At 59.3% G+C, this 25,064-nt stretch overlaps 1 protein-coding gene across 5 annotated transcripts in view; it reads left to right on the forward strand.

Moving 5' to 3' along the window:
• The first annotated feature begins 666 nt into the window (after nt 1-666).
• Nucleotides 667-25,064, forward strand: part of UVSSA (UV stimulated scaffold protein A) — a 35,253-nt gene continuing 10,855 nt past the window's right edge. For 3 of the 5 annotated variants that reach the window (XR_007125246.1, XM_047718597.1, XM_047718599.1), the window contains exons 1-11: nt 1,371-2,519; nt 3,457-3,787; nt 4,421-4,541; nt 5,404-5,796; nt 6,718-6,830; nt 7,089-7,217; nt 15,358-15,463; nt 21,300-21,438; nt 21,852-21,971; nt 22,598-22,781; nt 23,130-23,238. Coding sequence is in view for 4 of the 5 variants with exons in the window: in XM_047718597.1 (XP_047574553.1) it covers nt 2,422-2,519; nt 3,457-3,787; nt 4,421-4,541; nt 5,404-5,796; nt 6,718-6,830; nt 7,089-7,217; nt 15,358-15,463; nt 21,300-21,438; nt 21,852-21,971; nt 22,598-22,781; nt 23,130-23,238 (1,843 nt within the window). In the remaining variant the exon portion in view is untranslated. Of the gene's footprint in view, nt 798-1,370; nt 2,520-3,456; nt 3,788-4,420; nt 4,542-5,403; nt 5,797-6,717; nt 6,831-7,088; nt 7,218-15,357; nt 15,464-21,299; nt 21,439-21,851; nt 21,972-22,597; nt 22,782-23,129; nt 23,239-25,064 lie in introns of those variants that run through there. The other 2 variants (XM_047718596.1, XM_047718595.1) reach the window with 2 other exon arrangements.

Raw genomic sequence — 25,064 nt, forward strand, 5'->3', positions numbered from 1 at the left:
AGCCAGCGCGGGGCCTGGACGAGGCCAGCCTGGCCTGCCCTGCTCAGCGGGCAGGGGCGAGGGGCGTCCTGGAGAAGGACAAAGCCTGGCAAGCACCCTGGCCAGCGCCAGGAGGGGTCCCTGCCTGCACGGCGAGGGCTCCCCGAGCTCACCGCCTCCGGAAGCGGTCACCAGCGCGGGTCGGACAGCGGGGCAGGGAGGGCCAGGGCCTAGTTTGCCGTCCGTGCCAGGCAGCAGGCAGCGCGGGGCGGCGGGGTGTCTGGCACCCCCGGGAGAAGGGCGCACCGGCTCCCACCCGGGCCATCCCGGCCTGCCTGTCGCGGTGTCAGGGCCCGGGAATCGCACACTCCTGGGCGACCGCGGCATGGAGACCACACTCGCACCCCTCGGGCCTGCCCCGCCTTGTCTCGCCCCGGCACCCGCGTACGCGGCCCCTTTAAGAATTTGCTGCGCCCGCCCGCTTCCTTTCTCGCGCCCGCCTCCGCCGTCCCGACCCTCCGGGAGCGCGCCTGAGTCACCGCGCAGATCTCGGCCCCGCCCCGGCGCTCGCGCCTCAGGGCGAGCCACTGGCTGCCGAGCTCGGGGCAACGTGACAGGAGGTGGGCGGGGTCCCCGCCGGAAGGGCGGGCTAAGGGGAGAGCGGTCGCGTCGCCCCTAGGCGCGGTCGTCGCCTCATTGACCTTCGTCACCGCGCCCTTCGTGCCCGGGCGAGCCAATGACTGTGGCGAATTGGGGCACGTGATAGGGGCGGGGTCCCCGTCGGAAGGGGCGGGGCGAGGCGAGCGGCCTGGTACGCGGTAGGTGTCGCGGTCGTCGCGATACCCGGCAGGGGCTGCGGCCGGGCTGGGGTCCTGAGGGTCGGCCTCGTCCCGGGACTGTTTCCGTCCTTCTCCCCAGGACGCGCCCCTCAGCCCCGCTTTCTTCCTGGGACACCAACCCTTCCTCCTCTCCCTCCTTCTCCCCCCTCTTCCTCCTCGTCACACTCTTCGTCCTCCTCCCCTTCCTCCTCTCCATCCTTCTCCTCCCTGGGACACCACCCCTCCTCCTCCCACTCCCCTTCTTCTTCATCCTCCTCCGCCTCCTCCCTCCCCCCACCACCCCCCTCCCCCCGCCGCCCCCCTCCTCCCACTCCTCCTCTCTGCCCTCCCTTGGGAAACTGTTCCCCCTCCGCCTCCTCCTCCTCCTTGGGACACCATCCCTCTTTCCTCTCCTCCTCTAAGGGACACCAGCCCTTCTCCACTCCCTCCACCACCACCACCACCTCCTCCTCCTCCCTGGGACACTATCCCTCCTCCCTCTCCTTCTCCCCCTCCCACACCTCCACCACCACCTCCTCCTCCTCCCCCCCACACCATCTCTCTTCCCCCTTCCCCTCAGGACATTGTCCCTCCTTCTCCCCACCCAGGACGCCATCCCTCCTCCCCCGCTCCCTGGGACACCTATCCATCCTCTTCCGCTGCCCCCTCCTCCTCCTCCTCTTCCCCTCACCCCACTGTCCCCTTCTTCTCGCTAGAACATTGACCCTGACCCCTTCTGCTTTCTGGACGCTCCCTCCTCCCTGGTCACTGCTTTCTTCTCCTCCCTGAGACACCCCCTCTTCTGTCTTGTGTGGCCATGGTGCCCTGGGCTTAGGAACTCTGGCAGAGTCCATGGGGAGGGACCCATGGTCAGTGGGGGATACCAGGAGGGTGCTCCGATGAGATGAGCAGCTCCCTACACCTTCCAAGAGGGTACTGAGTTAGTGTCAGTGACAAACATTACTGCTTGAGAGTGGCTCCTGGAGGGGCGCGTGTACAGTGCTGGGCCCGGGCCCTCCTTCTACCAAATAAAGCAGCCCCCCAGCCAGCCTGGCCCCCGTGCTGCCCCCAGTTTCAGTTCCTGCTGAGTGACCGACTTCCTGGGCCGTCGGGCGCGAGCCTCGCCCTTCGTTTCCCTTCCTGCAAACCTGCTGTGTGCTCAGCCCTGGAGTTCTGGGTGCAAGTGATGCTGGCCCATAGCCACTCGCTCTGCCGTCTGCAGAGGCTTTCTGTGGGTTGTGATCTACAGAGGCTTCCTGTGGGTTGTGAATGAGCCGTGTGCTGAAGGGAGAAAGGACCACAGGCACCTTTGGGAAAAGCTCATTTAAATTTTATCTAGGCAGTTGAATTCTTGGGTTGCTGAGGTACCTCCCACATGTGGAATTGGAGAACTCTAGAGTTACTCTTGTGTTGTGCTTTTCCTGATTTACCACCCAAAATGCTGTGCCCAGAATACCATCTGCATTGTTGTATTTCCGCAGCCAGGTCACATCAGAGGCTAGGGCTGGAGGGGCAAGCCTTGCAGCTCCCCGGAATGCCCAGGACACAGTGAGCTCAGGAAACGTGTAACAGACCGCGAAGGCTAGGTGGTCCTTCCGTGTCTCTGCCACACGTGTTTCTAGATATGGATCAGAAACTGTCCAACCTGGTCGAAGAGCTCACGACTTCGGGAGAACCCCAGCTGAGTCCTGAGAAAATGAAGGAACTGAAGAAAATTTGCAAGTATGTCTTAAGGTTCCGCGTTTCACACTGCCTGGCTCTGCGGGTCCAGACACTCCTGGGGGCAGGCCTCCTGCCACTTTTGTCTGTCAGCCCTGCCTGTCTGCCCCCACCATGGCCTCTGTACAGGGAAGGAACGGCCCAAGATGTTTCCCCCAGGACCCTGCAGGTCCCAGCTCTGGTGGGCGGTCACCTTGTGGGGCAGTGGTCCCAGGGTTGAGGGGGAGGGCATGTTGGGCTTTAATGCTTCAAAGGTGGCCTCAGCTGGGACAAAGTTGAGATTCATTGATTGTCCTTATCCTGTATTTACAAAACAGGAAAACGCAAGTGATTTTGAGTAATGAAGTTTTTAGCTTTTGACAAAAAAATTGCAGCCCAGATCAGGTTTCCCTGGAGACCCAGAACAGCCCAGAACATTGGTGGCTTCTTTTGCAGGGAAGGTAGCTGGGAGGGGAGGCAGGAGGGGGCAGGGTGTATGCGGGCTTCTGCGGGGGGAGGGGCGGCAGGTCCCTTCCTCCTTGCTTCAGTGCCCTGGCACGCCTGCAGGGGAGGCTGGTGACCAGGGGTCTCTGCTCCGGTCGGACGGTGACTCCTTGAGGCTTTGCAGGCCATAAAGTCTCTGTGATGGCCTCTCAGCCGTGGACAGTAACGGGCACGATGTGACGAGGCGGCTGTGCTTGTGTCCCAATAAAACTTGATGGGCACTGACGCTGGCTCTCGTGGTTTTCACATGTCATGAAGTATTATTCTTTCATTAAAAAACGTAAAAGCCATTCTTGCTTGTGGGTCATACAGAAGCATGTGGGAACCTGAGGGCAGTCGTTGGTCCAGCCTGCTCTGGACCGAGGGGAGGGGAGTGGGAGAGTGTACGTCCCTGCTGCTTTGCACACTATGCACACACACAGGATCAGGCCTTGGCAAGGATGACTGGTGTCCCTAGGTCTTCGGAGGAGCAACTTGGCCGTGCCTACCACCTGCTCATGGCCCAGCTGAGCCAGGACCATGCCGAGATCCGCCTCTCTGCATTCCAGGCCATAGATGAGCTCTTCACCCGGTCCCACCAGTTCAGGATGCTGGTTGTTTCCAACTTCCAGGAGTTTCTGGAGCTCACACTGGGCACTGACCATGAGCAGCCCCTGCCGCCCCCCAGGGAGGTGGCCCAGAGGCTGCGGCAGGCTGCCACCCGGGCCATCCAAGGGTGGAATGAGAAGTACGGCGCGGCCTACAAGAAGCTGGCTCTGGGCTACCACTTTCTAAGACACAGCAAACAGGTGGGCAGGCCGCATGCTCTGTGCTGCATTAGTGGACAGACTTGCCTCTCAGGGCCAGCCAGTGTTGGGGGCAGGGCTCCCGGGAGCAGGGCAGCAGGTCCGGGTGGAGGGAGCTGGGACTCTGGTCCTGACTTCATAGAAAGCCAAATGAGAGAAAGGGGTCAGCTTCTCAGATGCAACCCTGTTCTGTGTCCTGGAGTTGAGTCCCTCCTGGGTCTGCTGTGGGCCCTGGTGGTCCTGGGTGCGTGAGACCCACCAGGATTGGCTGCCACCACCCCTGCCCTCCTGTCCGGGCAGCTGGCTGGTCCCCTCTACAGCCTGAGCATGCTGCCTGACACTGCATGTCCAGGTCCCCTCCTGGGGTGTTTCTAGGCCCCGGGGTGGGGCGAGTGGCTCCTTCCACTCCCCCGCACACACGCTCTTCTCAGAGGCATGCTGCTTTCTGGACTGTGGGCTGGCTGTGCTCAGCTGGGGATCAATCATTGCTGTCAAGTGTGTTTCCTTGTGTTTGGAAGTGCTGGACCCCAGGGACCCGGAGGATCTGGCTCTGTGCTGGCACGTCTACTGGGTCTGTCTGACTTATTTTCTTTGTGTTCTGTGCAGTCAGGTCTCACGTCCCCTTCAATTTCCCAGGTGGATTTTCAGGACCTGAGTGCGCGGACTGTGGCAGAGAGAAAGCGGGAGGAGGAGAAGCAGAAGCGCTTGGATAGAATCTACCGGGAGAAGTCTGAGCGGGCCATCAGGGAGATGGAGGGTGAGTGCTTATCAGGCCTGAGGGCGCTGGGCCTGCTGAGCTGCATCAGGGCTTTGTGCAGCCCACCCTCCGTGCCCAGGTTAGGGCAGACCTGAGCCCTGTTCTCAGGAACCTCTGGGTGGCCACTTCTCTCCCGCGCCCCCTGGCGGTGCCGAATGGAAGGTCTCCTTCATGCCTCCTGGAAGGTCTCTTCGCTGGGGGAAGCAGGGGACATGTGTCTGTTCATCTCATGGCCCTTGTTTCCTCTTGCCAGCACCCCCCACTTCCAAAACCTGATGCCTCTGAGCACCCGGCCCTTTCCATGACAGGCAGGCCCCAGCTTAAGGCATTTCTGGCTCTCCTGGCCTAGGAGGAGCCTGGAAGCAGGCCTCTGTTGCCTGAGGAGGGTGCTGGTTGGCCCCAGGCAGATCCCATTGGCAAGTGGCTGGCAGGAATGGAATGGTCGAGATGTGCTCCAAAGGGAGGACTGGGAAGTGGTGTGTGTCCTGATGGCTCCCCACGGGCCTCCCTTGTCCGAAAGCTCTGTCCATGGTGGCACGTCCCACTTGGTGTCCGGGGCACCGTGACCCTCATGGCCAAAGTCCAAACCTGAGGGTGTCTCTGAGGACGTCCCAGAGGGAAGCCTCGTGCTGCTGAGCTGGTGGTTTCCCAGTGATCACCAAGCCTCTGCACGCCCAGGGCACTGGCCTCTGCTGGGGGGCAGGAGGAGACCTATACTTCCATGTGACATGTCACCACCCAGCCTGCCTGCCCCTGGGCCCACCTGCTCCCGGAACATCGCCCTACCCTTGATCCTGGGCCCTGCACCAGGGGAGGCTGTGCCCTGTGCTGGTGGCCCCTACAGGCCATACGTGGTTTGCAGAAATGGCCGAGGAGATCCGGCGCTGCCTCACAGAGGTGGAGAGCTGCTTTCGGCTGCTGGTGCCACTGGACTTTGCCACAGGCCTGGGCACCTCATTGCCCACAGTGGGCTTCAATGTGTCTATGGAGAGTGCCTCTAGCTGGGCCAGTGCCGGGAATCACGGAGACGAGGAGCAGCCCTGCTGTAGCAAGACCCTGCTTGCCTCTGCCGGCTGTCCAGGAGCCAGCAGTGGGGTGGGGCCCCCTCAGACCACCGCAGGGGCCAAGGACGAAGAGGAGGAGGAGGAGGACGAGGAGGAGGAGGACAGTGACAGAGACAGTGACCAGGAAGAATTCGTGCGGTGCCATGGGCTGGGTTCCCACAAGTACATGCTGGATGTGGAGCTCTCCTCAGGTAACTTGTAGCTCCTGCTGGCTGGCCAGGGCTCTCTCCCCTCAGCCATGGGCCTTAGGGCTGCTGGTGAGAGCCCAGACTTTCCCAGACAGTGAGCAGGGCAGAGACTCCAAGGTTGGGGTGAGGGGTGACTTAAGGCTCAGAGTCCGCGGCTCCACCCTGAGGTCCTCCTTGTGATGGGCTGGCCTCATTTTCTGGGGGACTGGGGAGCCCTTGGGGAGGCTGCAGTGCCTGGTCCCCGGCCCATCGGGATCAGAGGGTGACTGTCAGGGATCATGTGCCCCCCACTCTGCTTTGGAGGGAAACATAGTTGGATCGCAACTTCCCACCACGTTCACAAGGATGCCACGTAAGAGGTGGGGCCCCATATGGCCCGGCAGTGTGTGGGGTGTGGGTGGTTGGGGGCCCGTTAGGGGTGTTCACAGGTCAGACTGTGAAGGCTGGTCAGACTAGTTGTGTGAAGACCTGCTGCCCCTGGATCTCTTGGGTGTCAGCAGCCCCAGGGAGCTAACAGCTGTTGGGGGCCAGGGAGCAGGCCATGTGCAGGAGGTGGGGTGCCCGACTAGAGACAGACCAGGTGGCAGGAGCAGAGGGGGGCCCGTGGGACTGAGCCGCGGTATGGGCTGTATGGGGGAGGGGGCTCCACAGCTCCCCGGGCTTGCTGGATGGCCTGGGGCTTGTGTACCTGTGTGAATGCCGTGTGGGGCCTTGGGGTGTGGTGTGGGGGGAGGCATTAGCTTCAGGGTGAGACAGTCCCCACCAAAGCCAGATCTTTAAGTAGCGCATCTGTTTCTCAGGCATGAGGTGCAGGGTCCCGGGCAGAACGTGGCTGGGGCAGGGTGGGCAGCAGTGCGGGTGGTCCCTCTGCAGTGCTGGGTGACCCACCCTGGCTCCTTCAGTGACCCTCATGCTTTGTTCCAGACAGCCTGAGGGTGCATGAGGATGAGGACAACCATGCCGTCATCCAGTCAGCCCGGGATGCGCTCAAGGTTATCCAGAACAAGTTCCTGCCAGCTGTGCGCTCCTGGGTCCAGGTGAGGTCCGCGTGTGCCGGGGTCCTGGGGCAGAGTCAGGGGCCCACGGGGTGTGCAGGGGTGACGCTGCAGGGGGGTGGGGAGGGCTGTGCCATCCAGGGTCGAGGTGAGGTCGCACATGCCGGGGTGTGCAGGGATGACGCGGGGAGGGGAGGCTGGTGGGGAAGGACTGTGTACTCCATGGGGTGTGCAGGGGTGAGTTGAGGGGTTGGGGAGGGTGCCCTGGCCCGCCCAAGTGATGTGCCCCCTCATTGGCAGCTGTTCACCCGCGCGGGGATCCATGGCAGACACTTAGAAGCTGCCATTGACCTGAAGGCAGAATTGGAAACCACCCTGCAGCGGTCGGAAGAGCTGGACATTAAGCCTGAGGAGGGGCGCCAGAGGGAGGTGAGTGCCACCACTGGGCTGGGGAGGGGTGACAGCAAGGAGATCTCCTCTTTGAACTCTTTTCTGAGTCAGCAAGCATCACTGGGCCTTGGGAATATTCTGGTTCCTACTTCAGTGGGAGCTCCTCTCCTGAAATGGAAGCTTTGGCCCAGGGGCCAGAGAGCAACAGGCTTCCCTGCGGATGGAGGGTTGGGACAGGGTCCAGGCAGGAGGGAGTGGCAGAGCTGGGGGGGGGCGGGGGGGGAGTGGTCTAGTCTGGAGAGAGATCCCAGGGCCCTGGAGGAGGAGAAGAAGGCCGTGGGCTGAGCTGAGACCTAGTCTAGCCCCGCTGCACAGCTGCACCCTGTGCTCCCCAAGCACCCTAGCAGAGCCTCCTGTGAGCTGGTAAGGGCCTTCCAAGCTTCAGGGCCTCGTCCCGTCCACCTACATTGCAGCCGAGGGCGCTCAGTGTCAGGGTGCTCGTGACAGACCGAGAATCAGGACTTGGCCTTGGCTTTATGCAGAGGGCCATGTCCTGGCTTAGGGAGGTGGGAGGCCCTCCCAAGCAGGGCCCCACAAAAGAGCTTCTGGGTGGCGAGGTGGGGTGAACATGTGGCCTGGTGCCCCATTTGGGGAAGCCAGTCTAGGCCAGGTGTCTGCTGGTCGTGTGGCACCTCACGGGCCCCATGTGGTGTGGTAGCGGGTGGCTGGTCCCCTTGAGTGCTGGGTCCTGGGGCAAGATTGTAGAGCTGGGACAGGCCCACACTTGTTGATGGGGCACAGGTGAAGTCCATCAGTTCCTGAGATACCTCCCATGGCCTGTGCCAGGACCTAGACCTTGATGTCTGGCATGGACTTGAGAGCCGTCTCCTTTGTAGGTGTCCTCAGGGCCTGCCAGCAGGGTGGAACAGCCAGAGCTGGACTGCGGGGGTGGGGGGGTGTCAGCACAGCTGCTGGCCTCTCAGAACTGAAAAGGCAGATCCCAGAGTGCCCCTCTTTGCCAGGATGCTGGGACCCCGGACCTGGCCCACTGAGAGGGGCCCTGGCTCTGGGTGGATATAACTGTTTCCAGCAGGAGCTCTGGGGTGGGAGGAACAGCATTCCGCAGTGGGGAAGAGAGCAGATTTGGAGCCACTCAGATCTAGGATGGACAGTAGGTGACATGCTGGGTCTTGGCCCTTAGTGACCTTGATCTCTCCAGGGCCACTGGACACCTGTTGCAAGCCCATTGCCCTCGTGTGAGTTTCTGAGCATCCGCCCCCCTGGCTGTCCTCCAGGTGCAGGTGTGGGGGTCCCCGGAGACCGGCAGAGGGCGGTCTTGCCTTTCTTCCACAAAGCTGTGGCATCAGAGGAAAGTTCTGGGCAGGGAGCCCAGCCTTCATGCTCCCTGGTATTTGCTGACCGATGTCCTAGAGGTGTTTCTGTGGGCACAAGATTCCTTGAAGAGCCTTGTTTTGGGGATGTGACCTCATTAAGAAGTTAGTTGTGTGAATTTTGACCAAGGTGGTTTTTTTCTTTTACAGCAAAGGAAGGTTGTTTTCTGGTCTCAGGAGGGAGGTGATCTGGTCAGCTCTTCCCAGCATGTCAGGATTTAGCTCTGAACGTTAGACGAGCCAGGATCATGGCATCAGAGCAGAGGCTGGCCTGAGAGCAGGGAGGGGTGGGGAATCGGGCTGGCTCCTCTGGGTGCCCCCTTTATGGCGCCCTGAGGACCAGCCCCCCTCCCCACCTAGCAGGGGCTTGCACTGGGAAGGAGCTGGGGAGGCACCCTCAGAGCAGCAGGGGCTTTGGGGAGAGCCCTGGCAGCCGTGAGGGCTGGTTGGGCAGCATGACATTGTCCCTCTGGGCCTGGGGTCCACAGTACCATTGGGGCCCACAGGGCCCCGAGCCTAGAGCTGGTGGAAGAACCATCTTGCCTTGTGGCTGTAGAGCCCCCAGGGGAAGGGCCCGTCTCCTAATGAACCCAATGAGGCAGGGGTCCGCGTGTCCCTGGAAGCCGCAGCCTCCCAGCAGGAGGCACAAGGTGCTCAGTGTGGTGGGTTCCAGCCTGCGGCGGCCAGTGAACAGCAGCTGGGAGGCCTCTCTCCGGATGCCCCAAGGGCTGGAGGAGACAGAGTGGGCTCAGGCTCCCTGTGTGGAAGTAGCCCTGCCCTGGGTGCCCTGGGACTGCCAGGGTTGGGCTGCTAGCTCTGCTGTGGCTGCTGTTGTCCCCGCATGGACTCCTGGGGCCCCCACAGGGCCTTGACTATGCTGGGACTGTTGGGTAGCTCCTGCACTGCCTCCAGACAACCAAGCTGGTGGGGGCAGCTCCATGCCACTCCACGGAGCATCGGGGGTACTAGGGGCATTGGGGATGCTGGGGGCACTGGCAAGGGTGGGAGGCCAACCCGGAGGAGCGCTGTAGGAGAAGGGGCCCAGCCCCTCCTGCGCAGGGATAGCAAGGCCAACCTGGGTTGCCTGGGGGAAGGTGGCGCAGTGGGAAGGGAGCGTCCCTGCCTCTGTCAGCGCGCTGACGCTTTCCAGCCGCTTCTCCACAAGCTGATTGAAAAAAGGAACTGCTCTGAAATCCTTGGAGATTGTGCTTACCGCGCTAGCGGGCTGCGGCGCCTGGAGATAAAGCGATTGGGGCACGAGTGGCTGAGTGGCAGCGCCCCGCTCAGGTGAGCGCCGCTTCCCAGAATAGCCGCTGTGTATCTGCCCATCAGCTCCCGCTCCACGAAGGGCCTATGGCTGCAGGAACCACTGCGGTCCCTAGAAATCACAAGCGAGCTGCTCTACATGGTTTGCCTTAGCGTTTCCCCTCCCACAGGGGCTCAGCGTCCTAACTCTGCACAGTAGGCCGAGCTGGGGGTGATGACTTGGGAACGAGGGATTCAGTATTGGAGAACTTCGGACGGATGGGCCGGAGATGAGAACAGACACAGGGCTTCTGGCTGGTATGCCGCCACAGTCAGGGGCCCATGGGGAACAAGCCCTTGGGGTGGGGGTGTTGGAAGGTGGCCCTTTCTGGTTTGGGGTTGCTGTTGGTTTGTACATACTGTTTTTCCTTTGACACAGAGGTTCTGACTTTGAGAAGTATTTAAGCCAGTTTAAATACGTTTAACTGTTTGTTTTATAGAGTGTGTCTCTGTTGTGTTTGGGAGCAGCTAGGGATAAATCTCAGATAGATCGATGTGGAGCATCATTGGGTAGATTTAGTCTTCAGCCTGCTGCCGTGGGGAGTGTAATAATCCACGCCTGCTACATTCATTACACTGATAAAAATCCTTTGTAAACTTTGAAATTGCCTGCGGTTTAATTATGTGGTCAAGATCACCAATTATTTTGTATTGTGTAATTAACAAAATATTAATTTCCTGCCAACTAATATGTCTGAAAAAATTAACTTCAAGCATCAGTTTATGTAAACTCTCAGGAAGATGGGTTTTTTTTAATGGCTGGGTTGTAGGTTTAAGTGGGTGAGATGCTTGTGTGGGTGTCTCCGTTCTCACCGACCAGCCATCTGACACAGTGGCCACAAGGTCTAGACAGCCAGCACATCCTCATTCCAAAAGCAGACATCATCCTGCAGGGCTCTGGGAGGCTTTCTTCCACACCGGCCGCCCCTGCCTGCCTGAGCCGTCTCCCCAGCGGATGGGCCTTCTGGCGGAGGAACTTCCTCCCTCCTCAGGCAGGGGCTCTGGACGCTCTTGCTGTCATCGTGTCCCACAAGTTTTCTGTACCATGGGAACCACGTGAGCGCCAGCTCCCTGTAGGTGAAAAGGACAGAGCGGGAAGCTGGGGAATGAAATGTTGAAGGAGTCAGGCACCCCAGGGAGGCAGGGGAACTAAATCAGCCGGCAGTGGGGACCTTGTGCTCGGCAGGGCCAGTAAACAACCTTCCTGGAGATGAGGCTCCCTCCATCACGCTGAAGGCCACTCTGTGGCTGAGGGCTTGGAGCTGGGGGAGGGGTCCCCACGCCTCCGCCCTTCTCACCAGTGCTGGGAGAGCACACATAGGTTCCCCACTGCTCAGGGCCAGCCCTCTCCCCTGTGCCCTAGGGCCCTGGAGCACAGCCCCATTGCTCCCAGGCTCGCCCTATGCTGCTGTGCACCTCTTGCCCCTGAATACCTTCCCACAAGCAGCCCTGGGAGGTGGGTGACGTCACCTCCCCATTACACAGGTGGGAAAACTGAGTCTGGGGGAAGTCACGTGAGTCTCGGTCTCCAAGGCCACCAGACACCTGCATTTTGCCTGTGCAGGTTGGGCTGAGGGAGCAGGTTTCCCTGTTCTTGTGTGGATGCCGCTTCCATGGGTGGTGAGAACCAGGGAAGTGGCTGGCTCTAACCAGGAAGCACTGTGTGCTCTGTGGTCATGCTATTGGCATCCTGTCCCACAGCTCATCCGCTCCCACGGGCCTCCCCAGGGCAGCAGCCGCAGGGGAGAGGCTACCCGCCTGCAGCTCCCGGGTCACTACCTGTGCTGGGGGACGGATGTGCCCGGACCCCACCTCGCCTTGGAAACAGACCTCCAGGCATCCCATGGCCCCACAGCATGTGCCGCTAGCAGCCCGTTGCCCCGGCGAAGCCCTGGGGAACTGCATCCTGAGCCCATTTGGATCAGACAAGAAAGGGGGCGCCAGTCACTCTGGACACGGCGGCGCTTGTGCACCAGTCGTTCCTGAGCGGGAGGCCATGTGCATGCAGCCTGCTCTGCGTCCCAGAGGCCTCTGCGTGGCCTGGGTGGTGGTGGCCTGGGGTCCCTGTTCCTTTGCACTTGCCCCAGTCAGCCCCGCAGCCCCACTGTCCTCTGCCCTCTGAAGGCGCGTCCCCAGCCACTGGAGATGCACATGAGATATTGGCTGGGCTGGGCAATTTGCACGGCCTTCCAGGGAGGGCATTAGCATATAAATAGCAGATGCAATGACGACCATCACAGCTGAGCACGTTTAATTTTTAGTTTATAAGATAGAATGGGGTTTTAAATGCATGGCCATCAAGCCGCTGAAAGACAAATGCAGTTTGGAGCTCACTTGTCTGACGAGGCCTTACATCATTTTTTTTTTTTTAAAAAGGGAAACAGACACACATAAAACTGAACAAAAGTGATTTCTTGGGTGAAAAGTAATTGAGATTGCGCACCGAGTTAATTAGATCGTACAAAATTTATTTAACAGTCCCAGCTGCATCTCGGGCATGCATTTGGCGGGCAGACCCGCTCCCAGACCAGGTCGCTCTTCCTGTTCCTCCAATAATCAGGAACCCTGATACCCCCACTGCTGTAAGCTGATTGTGTTGTATATTTTAGACGTTTTATTGCTTGTTTAATTATGATCCTAGAAGCTCATTTTTCTAAATCCTTTTAACTGTGGATGCAAATCCATTTTTAGGATACCAGCGGAAGGCCCACAGGCCTCCTCGGCGCCTCCCTGCTGCAGCCGGCTGGCATCTCCCGGTGCGGGAGGCGTCTGGTGGGCCACAGGGCTCTGACCGCCTGCCTAGGGACTCCACCTGTTGGAGAAGGTGGGTGCACAGCCCATACGCTGCAGGGGCGAGGTGGGGAGCTGCAGAATGAGAACAGTTCATAAGTGGACCCCATTTTGAGGACCAGTTGCCTCCTTGTGGCATGATCTCCTTCCTTCCCAGGGTTCTCAGGGTGTCCACACACCCCTGCCCCACGCCCTGCCCAGGGCCTCGCCTCCCTCAGGTCTGGATTCTGGCCACCTCCCTGTCCCACCCCGGGACTGGCTCCGGTGGGGTCCTTCCTGCCGGCCTCAGTTTCCCCAGGCCATGCTGTTTGGCCGGGGTCCTAGAGAGGGTTTTCTGGCCTGGTTGGTGGCGGTGTTCTGTTCTCTGAGTCAGCGTTTGGTGTGAGGCCCTGGAGCAGGGCACACAGGTGTCACAGCAGCAGCCACTGTGCCTAGTCGAGGGGCTTCCTCTGCATCTGGACAGCAGATGTCACTGCCCTTCCCCCATGATCTGGGGGGTTTCAGAGCACTGTCGCAGCCCCGGGAACTCCATGTTGAACTCGGAGGCTCTGGAGTGCGGATTTGCAGATCTGGTGTTAGCAGCAAAGTCCATCTCTGGCCCGGGATCACTACGGGTCCAGGGGCCACCCGTGGCCGGAGAGCTCCCTGCTCACGTGCACAGATGGGCTGTTGCAGAGGCCAGCGGCCCGGCTGCGGGGACCCTGAGGGTGCAGCTCTTACCCCATGGGTCCTCCTGGAGGTGGGTACGACCTGGCACACGTTGTCGGTGCTAATTTAAGAACAAAGAGGCGCCTGGGCTCCCTATTTCATCACGGGAATAAACAGTTTTCGCTGGGGAGGAAAAGGGTGTAATTCCTAATAGTTAGCTAAGCAGCTGAATATTTTTTAGGAAATGAAAATTTAGTAAAAGTCCCTGGTGAAATTGAAGGGTGTGAGTGGTGAATGTAATATTTTATGAAAATGACCCCCATATTTAAAACCCGCCGCGCTCTGTTATGCATTGTAGCACCCCGTCCACATCTACCTTTTAGAAAATTAAAACACATAAATTCTGTTTAGTGTTTGATACGCACTGCACTAGCTGAGAACCGTAATGCCCTAAAACCTTGGGCTGCTTTCCACCTTTCATAAATTCCTGGGTAGATTCTATACAAAAATAATTTTCAGGTCCGTGGCTCATTGTTATTCAAACGTGATTGATCGCCGTCATTTGCCCAGCTCGGGAGTTAAGTGCCCCTGTCATTTCCAAAGAGTATAATTGGGACGTTTCACAGGTCAGTGGTGGAGACAGGCTTCCCTTTTGATCAGTGTTAGACTGATAACAAAAAATTACAGTTTCCGATGATTAATGTCTGCCAAGCTTCCCAGATGCACTGCAGTGGGTTGTGCCCAAACATAGTGCATTTGCATCTGATTATGCCTCCCAGGGGCAGGCGTCCTGGGCTGCAGGTATGGCAGACAGACGTGGTTGCTGGTGGCTGCCACCAGGCCTGGCTCTGTGGCGACGGGCAGCTGTGGGGGGGAGCTGCCGGCATCGGTGACTCAGCTGAGCCTGGGGTGGCCTCCTGCCCCCGGTGTCGCCCAGGCTGTCCATTCTCCGTTTGGGCCTCACTGGTACCTGTGAGCTGTGCTGCAGAGAAATACTTCAGAAGTGAAGGCGTGTCACGAGGTTCTCCAGAGTTTGCCTCCGTGATTGGCGTTTATCCAACAGGGCTCCTCATCCTGAGGAGGATTCCTTCTGGGGGACTGAAACTGTGGTGCGGGGTTCACGTCCTGGTCAGGCTGAGCTGGCCCCCGAGTGCTCCCTGGTGGGGTGGCAGTGGGATTGTTTCCTTCTGGGGGATTGAAACTGTGGTGCGGGGTTCACGTCCTGGTCAGGCTGTGCTGGCCCCCGAGTGCTCCCTGGTGGGGTGGCAGTGGGTCAGGCGCTCCTGCTTCCTCCCTGCCGTGACCCTCTCAGGAAGGAGCGATCCATGTGGTTTGCTCTCCCCCAAGTCCCATCCTGGGGCTTGACCCCTGGGGGGTCACTGAGAATGTGAGGCCATTTGCAGCAGCCTGACTCCCCCAGTGTGGTGGCCCAAACTTCTCCTTGGGAACCTCCATGGAGAGGCCAGATGCTACTTAGCCAGCGGGTTTGGGGCAGGGGTCCGGGTCTCGTGGAAGGAAGCCGGCTCCCTGTAGTTCTTTAGGCCCTCTGGGCAAGCTAGGGCAGAGGTGGCCCCCGCTCCTCTGGTAGCTCTGGACCCCTCACCACATTGACCTGGGTGGGGAAAGGGACATCATTGAAAGGAAACTGTTTCTTTTTGGCTTTTTAACAAGTTACTCTTAAGAACAGAATATTTCAGAAATGCCGTAGTCACACCAGCATTTCCAAGAGCTGCCCCAAGAACTGCCAGACGCTGTGTTTTGGCCTGCAGGGAGGGGCGGTCTTGCCTGTCCTGGGACTCTGGAAACACATTCACTCCGCGCCTCTCCCGGCATTTCAAAGGGCACCAGGCGGTGGGGCAGGTTGAGCATGGTTTAGACTCAGAGCTGTGGATCTGGTATGAGCTCAGGAGTGGGACCAGGCCTAGAGACAATCCTTGGTCTCTGGGCTGTGGTGCAGCCCACGCCTGACCCGCAGAGGTAGGACTGGGAATGTCTGGGCCTCTGTGCTCTGTTCATAGGCAGGTCTGCGGGGGGGGTTTCCACAGGTGGCAGCCCCAGGGGACGAGGATGAGGATGATGGGGACTTTGTCGAGGTCCCAGAGAAGGAAGGGTATGAGGCCTGCATCCCTGACCACCTGCAGCCTGAGTACGGTGAGTGCAGTGGGGGCGGGAGGGGGGTCCTGCTAAGGATGCTGACCCTCAGGGCGTGACCTCACAGGGTCTGGGGCCCACTGAGCAGGGGAGCCAGCCATGGTGGCCACCCTGCCTGCTAACATTGCAGAGCTGTCACTGAAAATCATGGGATTCTCCCCATTTGTGCCCCAGGTCCTTTCGGGCCAGGCTTCTCCCTGAGGCCTGCCTCACCGTGGGCTCCCACTGTCCATGGTGGGCAGGCCCCAGCACTCATTCAGTGGGCACAGCCAGGTTGGTGCTCCATGAGGGGCAGCCCTGCTGGGGAAACACAGGTCTCAGCACAGGGGAGTGAGTCCAGGAGGGGGGTGGGCACCCCAGAGTGGACAGAGAGCCCGCATGGCTCCTATGCCCTGGGGAGAGTGCTGTGGGTATGTGGTTTGACCCTCGAGGTGCCGGGAGACTGCTGGCCGTTCACCAGCTCCTTAGTCCTCAGGCCTCATTGGCCCTGGCGTCCCCACTTATCACCTGTGGAGTCACGGACTTTGCCGCTGGCCCAGGGCTCCTGTGTAGCTCTTGGCAGCGGAGGGTTGTGCCTTGGGAAGTGTAGACCCAGCTGTGACTGCTCTTTCCTGTCTGGGGTTTCCTTCTTTCGCATGTCTGCACCCCAACATGGTGGCATCTGGTGAGAGGGGGTGTGGACCCGTGAAATCCACCCAGCACACACACAGGAGGCCGATAAAAACAAGACCCATGGCTTTTGTGGAGAAACAGACTAGTCGACTTGTCTCTGAATCTATAAGATGAAATGCGAACTTTTCCGCAGGGTGTAGATGGTAGGCAGCTCAGCTGGGGCCTGTTAGGGGCAGCACGCAAAGCAGCACATCCAGACCTGACAGTTGCTGCTGGCACAGCCCTGGTTCCTTTCCTGCCAGCTGGCCGCCAGCCTGGTGTCCTCTCCCTAGGCACCAACTTGGGCGTGGAAGCAGCGGCCACCCATCCTGCCCCCTGCCTGCCAGGGCCTGCGTGCATGCCTCGCCCTCTGCCCCAGCCACGCAGGCCTTCACATTTTAGTTTTCAGGTCTTCCTCTAACCACTAGGCACTCCTCCTGCTCTTCGTTCCTCTGTGTTCTTCTGTGCCTGAAATGGCTTCGTTTATGCTGCCATCCCCCCCACCACCCTGGAGCAGGGGCTCCCTGTGGCCAGAGGCCTCACCTGCCCCCACGAGGGACCTGGGGGCTGCCCAAGGCATCTGTTAGGAGCAGTGAGCGCCCTCCTGTGCCCAGGCCAGAGCCCAGCAGAAGCCCAGCCACACCCGAGGCTGCCTGTGCCCAAGCTGGGACAGTGGGCAATGGGGCCAGGACTGCCAGGGAGCAGCTCGAACACGGTGCAGTGTGGTCACTTCTCCAGGTTTCTGCAGCGGAGGAGTCTGGTGATGGGCAGTCCCAGCCTGAGCACCTCCTGTGGCTAGCAGTGCATCCAGCAAAGGTCGGGCTCAGAGACCCCAGGCCCTGCCCGTCGGGCCTGGGAGCCCTGCACTGACCCTCAGCTGGTCCTCTCGGCCCTTTCCAGCCACAGGCGCTTGGCCTGGCCCTTGGCACATCCTGCTTAGAGGGCACGGAGCCTTTTCCGCAGAAGAGAGAGCTCGGCCTGGGGCTGTGTTGGTAGCCAGCTCTGGTCGTAGCAGGGAGCATGGCTACAGTCCGCAGAGGACTTCATCTGCTCCACATCCACTGTGCCACGGAGGCCATGGCCTCCAGCAGGGACGGTGGGGCTGCCGCCACTCCCAATGGCGAGGTGCTGAGCAGGAGTGGCTGAGGGGACTGGACGACAGGCTGGGTGGGCCCGCCATGCTCATAGGACATGCGCCTGGACTCAGCACAGCCCTAGCACCATGACAAGGGGACCTGCCATCCGCAGCCTCAGCCACGAGGGAGCGGAGATGATGTCCCCACAGAGACATTGCCGATCCCCATAGTCTGCAAGCCTGACAGTGTGCAGTCTGCCTCCCGCTCTGGGCTCCCAGGGCACCTGACCACCACCTCCTCATGAGGCCAGGAGGCCCCAAGTCCCTGGTGCCCATAGCCACGCCTGGCCCATGGAGGGTACCTCAGGAGCCCAGGAAAAGAGGCAAGACTGCTGCCAGGCCACCCTCCCTTTGCTCACGACATCCTGTGTGTAAGCCGGAAGGTCATGCTCATGGCTGACGTGGGTCTGTGTTCGCAGACAGGTGGGCTGCGGGGGCCTGATGGTGATGGACCCAGCTGGACTAGGGTCTCGAGGGTCGGGAGGGCCCCAGAGACAGCTGTGCCCCCGGTGGGCCCACCCTCGCCACCACCCTAAATCCCACTGGGAGCCCTGCGGGCCCCAGGGCTCTGGAGGCTTCCAGACACAGAAGTGTGGCAGCCGAGGCAGTTCATAATGCTGGTTTATATTCCGCCTCTGTTTTTTCAATTAAATGCAGGTGAACCCGCAGTAGATTGGTCTAAATCCACACGGCTGCGGAAGCTGGTGCTTTTTCTTTCTCGTTTCTTTCTGTGAATTTTCAGTGAGGGGCTTTTATCTTCCCCTTAATCCTACCATTTCTGTCAGGACATAATCTCTTTCTCAAATTTACATTTTAATTACAAGGCCAGCTGAACTAGGTAAAATCAATAATGTCAAGCTCGGCGGCCTAACTCCGTGCGGAAGCCGCAGCCTCTCCATTTCCCGCTATCGATTCATCGCTCCCGCCCTGTCTGCCTTAGCGCTCCAGGCAAATGGGTGCCACTTGGTCAATTTAAACAAAAAAGGGGATTTGGGCATTTGTAGGATTCTTTCTAAAAGCAACGGTGGGAGTAAATCTGAGCCCAGCTCCTGTACTGGGGCCTGTGCCCGTCCGATGGCCGAGTGGCCGGCTCTGCTGGAGAATGCTCGCTCCCGGGCTGAGGCACACCAGCTGCTTTTTGGGGTTTTACTTTGAAAGTGTGTGTCAGCGAGATTGATTTTCTACAACAATGTGAAAATGGTCGTGTTTTTTTTTAGCGCTCTGAGTATTTACTCTGCTTTAACACGCTTACCCATCTTTTTAATGGTCTAAAACAACAAATCAATGAAAAATATATTTCATTCTTGTAACTCCTAGGAATTCACATATTGATCCTTCGGCTGTGATTGTATCCATCTAAATGCCACAATGCCCACTTATCAGCCTCCCCCAGCACCCCGGGTGCGTGTGTGTGGCTTGTGCACACTCGTGGGGTTGGCTGTCTGCGACAGGCTCTGCATAGTCAGTGATACGTCTTGTCAACATCCCGAGTGGGGGTTTTGGGGGGTTTCGGGGAGCTGGGGCCAAGGCAGCGTGGTGATGATGGAACCTGGCCTGGGGTCCCAACCCTGGCGGACTTGTCACGCCCGAGCAGCTCTGTCCTCCGCTCTCAGCTGCTGGAACCTGGGAAAGGGCAGCGGGTGGGCTTGCCGGGCATCTGCAGTAGGTGCAGGCACATGTTTCCTGCACAGGGCCTATGGGCTTCTGGAGCCCCTGCGAAGCTGTGTGGGCCACATGCCAGGGAGACCGTGCACAGAAAGGGGCCCGTCCACTGTTGCCTGCGACGCTGCGGGGGACTGGGCTGGACGTCCCCGAGTCGGGTTAGGCTGCCCCTGCTGCAGAGAGCCCACGCCTAAAGCACACACTTTAGTCCTCGGTGCTGCCACGTCCCTTCCAGTTCTCTCTAAATCCAGTGTTCATGAGTTGGTTTTGGAGGGTGCTGGGTGGATCCGTGTTCAGCAGGGCCATCTACACCGCAAGTCTGTGTGCTCAGGAAGGGATTGTCAGAGTGTGTGTGTAGGTTTCTGACGTCTGGGTCTTCACTGCCCTTTGCTCGGCTCCTGGCTGCTCTGTGGCCCAGGGACATGGTCTGGGGGCGCTGAGGTCCCCTTGGTCCTCCTGCCTGTGGTCCTGTCAGGCGTGCATGTGTTCTGAAGGGCTTCCTGGATGCAGCGTCCCATGTGGCTGTGGATTTGGCCTTTTTGGTCTATTGTGTGAGGGTGCACAGAGCCGGCCATGGCGAGCCCCTGAGCCGCTTAGCACGTGTGCTGTGTTTCTCCTTGTGTGTCTGGAGCCTGAAACCCGGTCTTTCTGGAGACATTGTTGTCCTTGCTTTCTCCGTCCCACTCTACAGGGTGAGTCTGCATGGCTGTCTTTAGCTGCATCGTCTTGTTGACTGTTTAAGTGGGTCTTGTGTGGACCACAAGTTGCTAAAAGTTTTGGAACTAATCTGCCTTTTAGCTGATTTTGATCTGTTTAATGAATTGTTTCTGGTTGTTCAGTGTCCCAGACACTTTATTACCCACTGGGTTTTCTTTCCCCACCTTTTGTTTGGTAGGTTAATATTTTTTCTGCTAGTTTTTAAAACATCCCATCAATATTGATAAAATTGTAAGAGTGTTGATTTTTCTGAGAGTTATCCCTTATTTTTGAAAGGTTCATCATGTTTCCTGTGCACGGTCCTGGTCCCGTAACACTGTCTGCACCGCCCTCCCCCCGCGATCCCCCAGCCCAGCACCCTGCTCACCCCAGCTCAGCTCTGGTGCCAGGTGTGCAGTGAGAGGCAGAGATATCACTTTGTGCTCCCGCTTGCAAGCCTTGCCCCAAACTCCCTTTCCTCCCTGACGGATGGATTGATGACTCGCTTGGAGAGTGTTTTCAAAGCAGGCCTTCCTATGGCTCCGGAAAGGGTCTCATGTGTGCGATGCTGTCCCTCACGGGTACCACAGGGTGCTAGTGGGCTAGATAGAAAATTCTAGCTCGTCTTCTCTTTCAAGCTTCTCAAGAGGAGCTCCAGAGACTTCGCATTCACGGTCACTGTTAAAAACACTGGTGTTGGTGGGATGCTTGTCCTTCGCCCTTTCTGCTGTTCCTCTCTAGAAGCTTTTTGGATCTTTCTCTTCATCTTATTGTCCTTAAGTTTCCCTGTAAGTCTACCAGCCATGTTTTCTCTGTCTCTTTCTTGACACCCAGTGGGCCATTTGGGTAGTTCCCAAATTCCAGCAAAATTGGGTGTCTTATTTCTTCACCTGCTTCCCAACTCCAGGTTTTTTTTCTGTGCTTTGGGGGCCAGTAGAGAAGATGCTGACATCGGTATGCAGCACACCCAGTGTCCGCACCTGAGCTGTGAAAGCTGCCGTCTGGCTTCATCCCACGCCCGCTGCCTGGGGTGCCCACCACCTGGGGCGCCCGCTGCAGTCCCTGAGTCATTACCTCTGTCCATTGCAGGGGGGTCTCTGCTCTCCCCTCCTCTTCCGAAGCTCCAGTGTGCTCCGGGCCCCACGGCCCTTGGGGAGCATGCAACACACCTGACCTGCCGGACATCTCGCCTTCTGTCTGGAATATGCTGCTCAGCTTCCTTCCTGGCATGTCACAGTCCTCACATGTGACTGCGCTCAGCCCACGGGACCTCAGCTCCCACAGCGAGTTTGGGGTGGCATGCCTCTGCTGATGCCACTCACACTGTGTGCTGCCCTGGGACCCTGGCCTGCACGGGGAATAGTGTGGCCATACACCCTGCAGAGAGGGGCCGGAGGGGGCCAGGGAGGGCCCCTATGGTGCTAGGAATCTGCCTTCTTCCCGTTCTGAGGATTTGGGGTGGACGCTGGCCTACAAAGCTCTGCAGCCTGGTAGCCTCGTCTCTGGCCATCTCCGGTAGAGGTGTACAGAAGCACCAGCATGGTGGCCTCTTCTGGCTGGAGCCTGGCTACAGGCTGACACGGGTCATCACTGCTGGGCCGTCAGCAGGGGGTAGAGATAGAGCATAGTGCCCCTAGGGGTCGGTCTGGAGTCATGGGAGCTGTGGCCAGGAACAGCTCCTCTCTGTTCCAGGGCTGGAGAAGGATCCTACTGCCCGGGGCTTGCAGGCCAGGAGGACAACAAGGCGGGACGAGGAAGCGCATGACCCCACCTCTGCTGCTGCCCAGCGTCACCACCTACGTGGACACTCGCTCCCTGCCCCGAGCCCCAGGTGACCTCCAGATGCCTACCTCTGCCTGGTGCAGGCTGCCCAGACCCCTCTGGCTGTGTGGAGGTGACCATGGGTGTGCCCCAGGCTGGACGAGCACCTGCCACTGTCTGGGCCTCTGGCTTGCCTGGGAGAGAGGGGTCCTTGGAGAGCTGGTGGGGACAGGTGTCAGACCCAGGAAGAAGTCCAAAGATCCGAGACCAGGTCCCTGCAGAGCTCCCTGAAGACAGCTGGGCTTGGTGCCAGGACCCAGTGGCTGCCCTGGACCCCGAGCCCAAGGTGGCAGAGGTCACTGCTTGGACGTGTTGACCCTGGGGTCTGTGTCTTGAGGAGAGCAGAGGACAAGAGGGAGAGACGGGGCCTGTGGCAGCTCCTGCATGCACAGTCAGCATGTCCTGTTGTTGTGACCTCATTAGGGCGCCTGTGGGACCCGAGGAGGCTGGGAAGCTGGCAGCAGAGCGGGCCCGGGCACCTGTTGTACCCTTTGGGGTGGACCTGTGCTACTGGGGCCAGGAGCAGCCGGGGAAGATCCTCAAGTGAGTGTGGGTGTGTCTGGTCCCATCTTTTCCCGGCCTGCAAACACCACTGGGCCCAGGGCCTAGCTCTGCCTCACACTCCCTGTGGGGCGATCACCACATGCAGACTCTAGTAGGACCACAGAACTGTGCCAGGGGGCGCCTTTTAGACCTCTTCTCAACCTTCCTGTGACTCCCTGGGGAGACGTCCTGCACCGTGCTCCTACAGTCTGGCATCATGGGGTGTGAAGGATTGGTTGCCTGGGCCTAGGGCCCTTCCTGACCCATCCTCGCCCCTCCAGTGCTCTGACTCAACCCTGCACGTGGGCCAGGCCTGGGGCTCTGCGAGGACTTCCCGGAGCTGTCCCTGCACTGTGCCAGCTGGCGCTGTCCTCTGGGGGCCGCAGACAAGAAGGGGGCATAGGTGGATCCACTGGTTAACCTGCTGGGGAGCGTGCAGTCCTGGCAGGCTGGGGACAGCCATGGAGGCTGGACAGGGGAGGACCCTTTCTGAGTTTGGGCTTGTGGCCTGCGACAGGGTCCAGAAGTCTGGGTCCGCTGTCCTCAGACTGCCCTGCCTGGCCTAGCCTTGTGGCCACAGTGCCAGGCAGCCTCCCCATGGCGGCTCTGAGAGTCTGGTGTTGCAGGTGTGACTCTGAGCACCGCTTCTGGAAGCCTAGCGAGGTGGACGCAGAAGTGGACAGTGCCGCTGTCTCGGAGATGCTGCAGAGCCGCTCCATTACCTTCGCAGGGAGGTTCGAGCCCGTCCAGCACCAGTGCCGTGCCCCGAGGCCCAACGGCCGGCTCTGTGAGCGCCAGGACCGGCTGAAGGTGAGGTGGCAGCCATGGCTGGCAAGGACCACAGGCACACATGGGCATGGTTGCCGCTGGAATGGGGCGGCTGTATGGAGTGCTGGACTCTCGCCAGCCCTTGTGAAGCCAGCTGTGGCCCTTGGCGGGGCCCCTCCTCAGAGAGGGCTTGTCCGTGGCTGGCCCGCGTTGCTCCACCACCACCTCATGCCCGGGGTTGGGGGTCTGACGTCCAGGACCTCGGTGCTCTGCGCTGGTTCCTGTATGCCTGCCCCACACAACCCTTCCTGCACCTGTGCTGCGCTGAGCACCAGGTGGCTGGAGTGAGGGAGGTGGCTGTGGCCAGAACTGCTCTCCTCTTTGTCCCAGTGTCCATTCCACGGGAAGATCATCCCCAGAGATGACATGGGCCGGCCCCTCCAGCCAGAGGACAGGGCCTGGGAGCAGAGGCGGCTGCAGAAGGGGGCGGGGCGTGCAGGTAGGTCTGGGGCCAGAGCAGATGCTGGGTGCTATGTGGGGGGATAGCCTGTGTGGGGGGATAGCCTGGGACCCAGCGGCTACCTGCTGCCTCCAGCGTGTTTGTAACTCATGGCAGCACCCCGGGGGACATGGGCTTCTGATTGGGCCAGGTTTTCATATCGCTGCCCCCTGGGAGAAACAGACTCACGGCCAGAAACCATCATGTTGTTTGGTGGCTCGGGTCTGGGTTCTGAATCACGTTTTTAAGGAAATTGGAGAATGAAGGTAAGAAGGCTATTGGCTAAAGCCTGTGCTCCAGAGAGGAGAGCGGCAGGTTCTCCGTAGCATGGGAGGTTTGGGATGTGTGTGTGCACACAGCTGTGAGTGCATGTGCTCGTGTGCACAGGTGTGCGAGTGGGATAGGTGTGCAAATGGGGTGTGCGTGGGTGTGTGCACACGGGTGTCCAAGTGGGATGTGCATGCATGTGTGCATGCCCAGGCAGACATAAGAAGGTCCCAGGTTAGGCCCTGAGCCCCAGGTCTCGGCAGCCAGTTCCACACAGAGGCCATTTCAGGTTCTGGCTGATAGACTAGCTTCAGGCCTTGAACCGCAGAAGTGTTGTTCTCAGGACAACTTGGGGAACTTGTCTCAACACGGTATGTGTGTCAGTGCCCTGTGCTGGGCACGTGCCACAGGCTGGCCACCCCGTGACTCCTGAGGGCCCCTGGATAGCAGGGTCACATGGTGTCCCCTAGAAGTGGCTGTCACTGTCTGGGAAGCATGTGGGTATGTTCAGAATGTGGGGGTTACCCATCAGACCTCTGACCCGTCTCGGAGTCTCTGTGGTTTGTCAAGCCTGGGCTAGGGTCTGGAGGTCCTGGCCATCTGGGGCTTTTGATGTCCCAAGAAAGCCACATTGTGGACCTGGAGCCCCCATGTGCATGGGGGCAGCGCTGGCCTGCACGTGAGGGTCCCAGCCAGGTGGAGTTTATCGTCATTAGTGGGGTCTTTCCCTTTGACAGATGTGAGATTTCAGGCTGATGCTGTGTCTGAGCCCCCAGGCCGGGGACAGCAGCAGGGAGGGGCCCCTGACCTACTAATCCGCGGGGCGAGGCCTTCCCTGGTGGCTCACACTCAGTAGCAAATTAAGTGCGTATTTTTTGTGTCAACCCTGAAGAGTATCTGGTTCTCCAGGCCTCGGTGACTTGTTAACAACAGGTATCGGGCTGCGGCCGCGGGCCGGCGCTGGCCAGTCAGATGTGAAATAGCATCTCTTTACTAACTACAGTATTGATCCCCGCCTCCCTCGCACGCGCAGCAATTTTCTTTCCCTGGCGCTAACCTTGGTGACAATGCGCCAAGCTCCAGGCCCGCCAGCGCACAGGAAGGCCGTGCGGCCCCAGCAGCTATTGATTTTCCTCAAAGGCTTTTAAATTGCTCCTTCATTTTACTGAGATGCTCATTCCATCTCTCCCGGCCGCCGGTATTTTTCCGTGGTGTTTAAACAATTGCTCCATTCACTGGGCCCCTAAACTGTGGTGCCTTCTTATTATGGGAGATAAACTGTTTAGACAGTTTTCCTTAATCTCGGATTAATCGTCCCTGGATCTGAATTGTGCGGTCCTGTACTCCTTCACTTCAAAAAAATCAACTTGGGGAGGCCTAGCCATCTGTCTGGGGCGCACGTTCTGTGGGGTTCCCATGGGCCTGGTGGGCACCAATGGCATGTGGGGTGCTTGGTACCCTCCTGTGAGCCGGGCTCAGTGGCCCAAGGTCTGGGCACATGAGGGGGGCTATGCTGTCACCCTCCTGACCAGGATGCGCCTGATATCACAAAGCCCAAC

Source organism: Lutra lutra, chromosome 2, assembly GCF_902655055.1.
Source record: "Lutra lutra chromosome 2, mLutLut1.2, whole genome shotgun sequence".
In the NCBI taxonomy this organism is placed as follows: domain Eukaryota; kingdom Metazoa; phylum Chordata; class Mammalia; order Carnivora; family Mustelidae; genus Lutra; species Lutra lutra.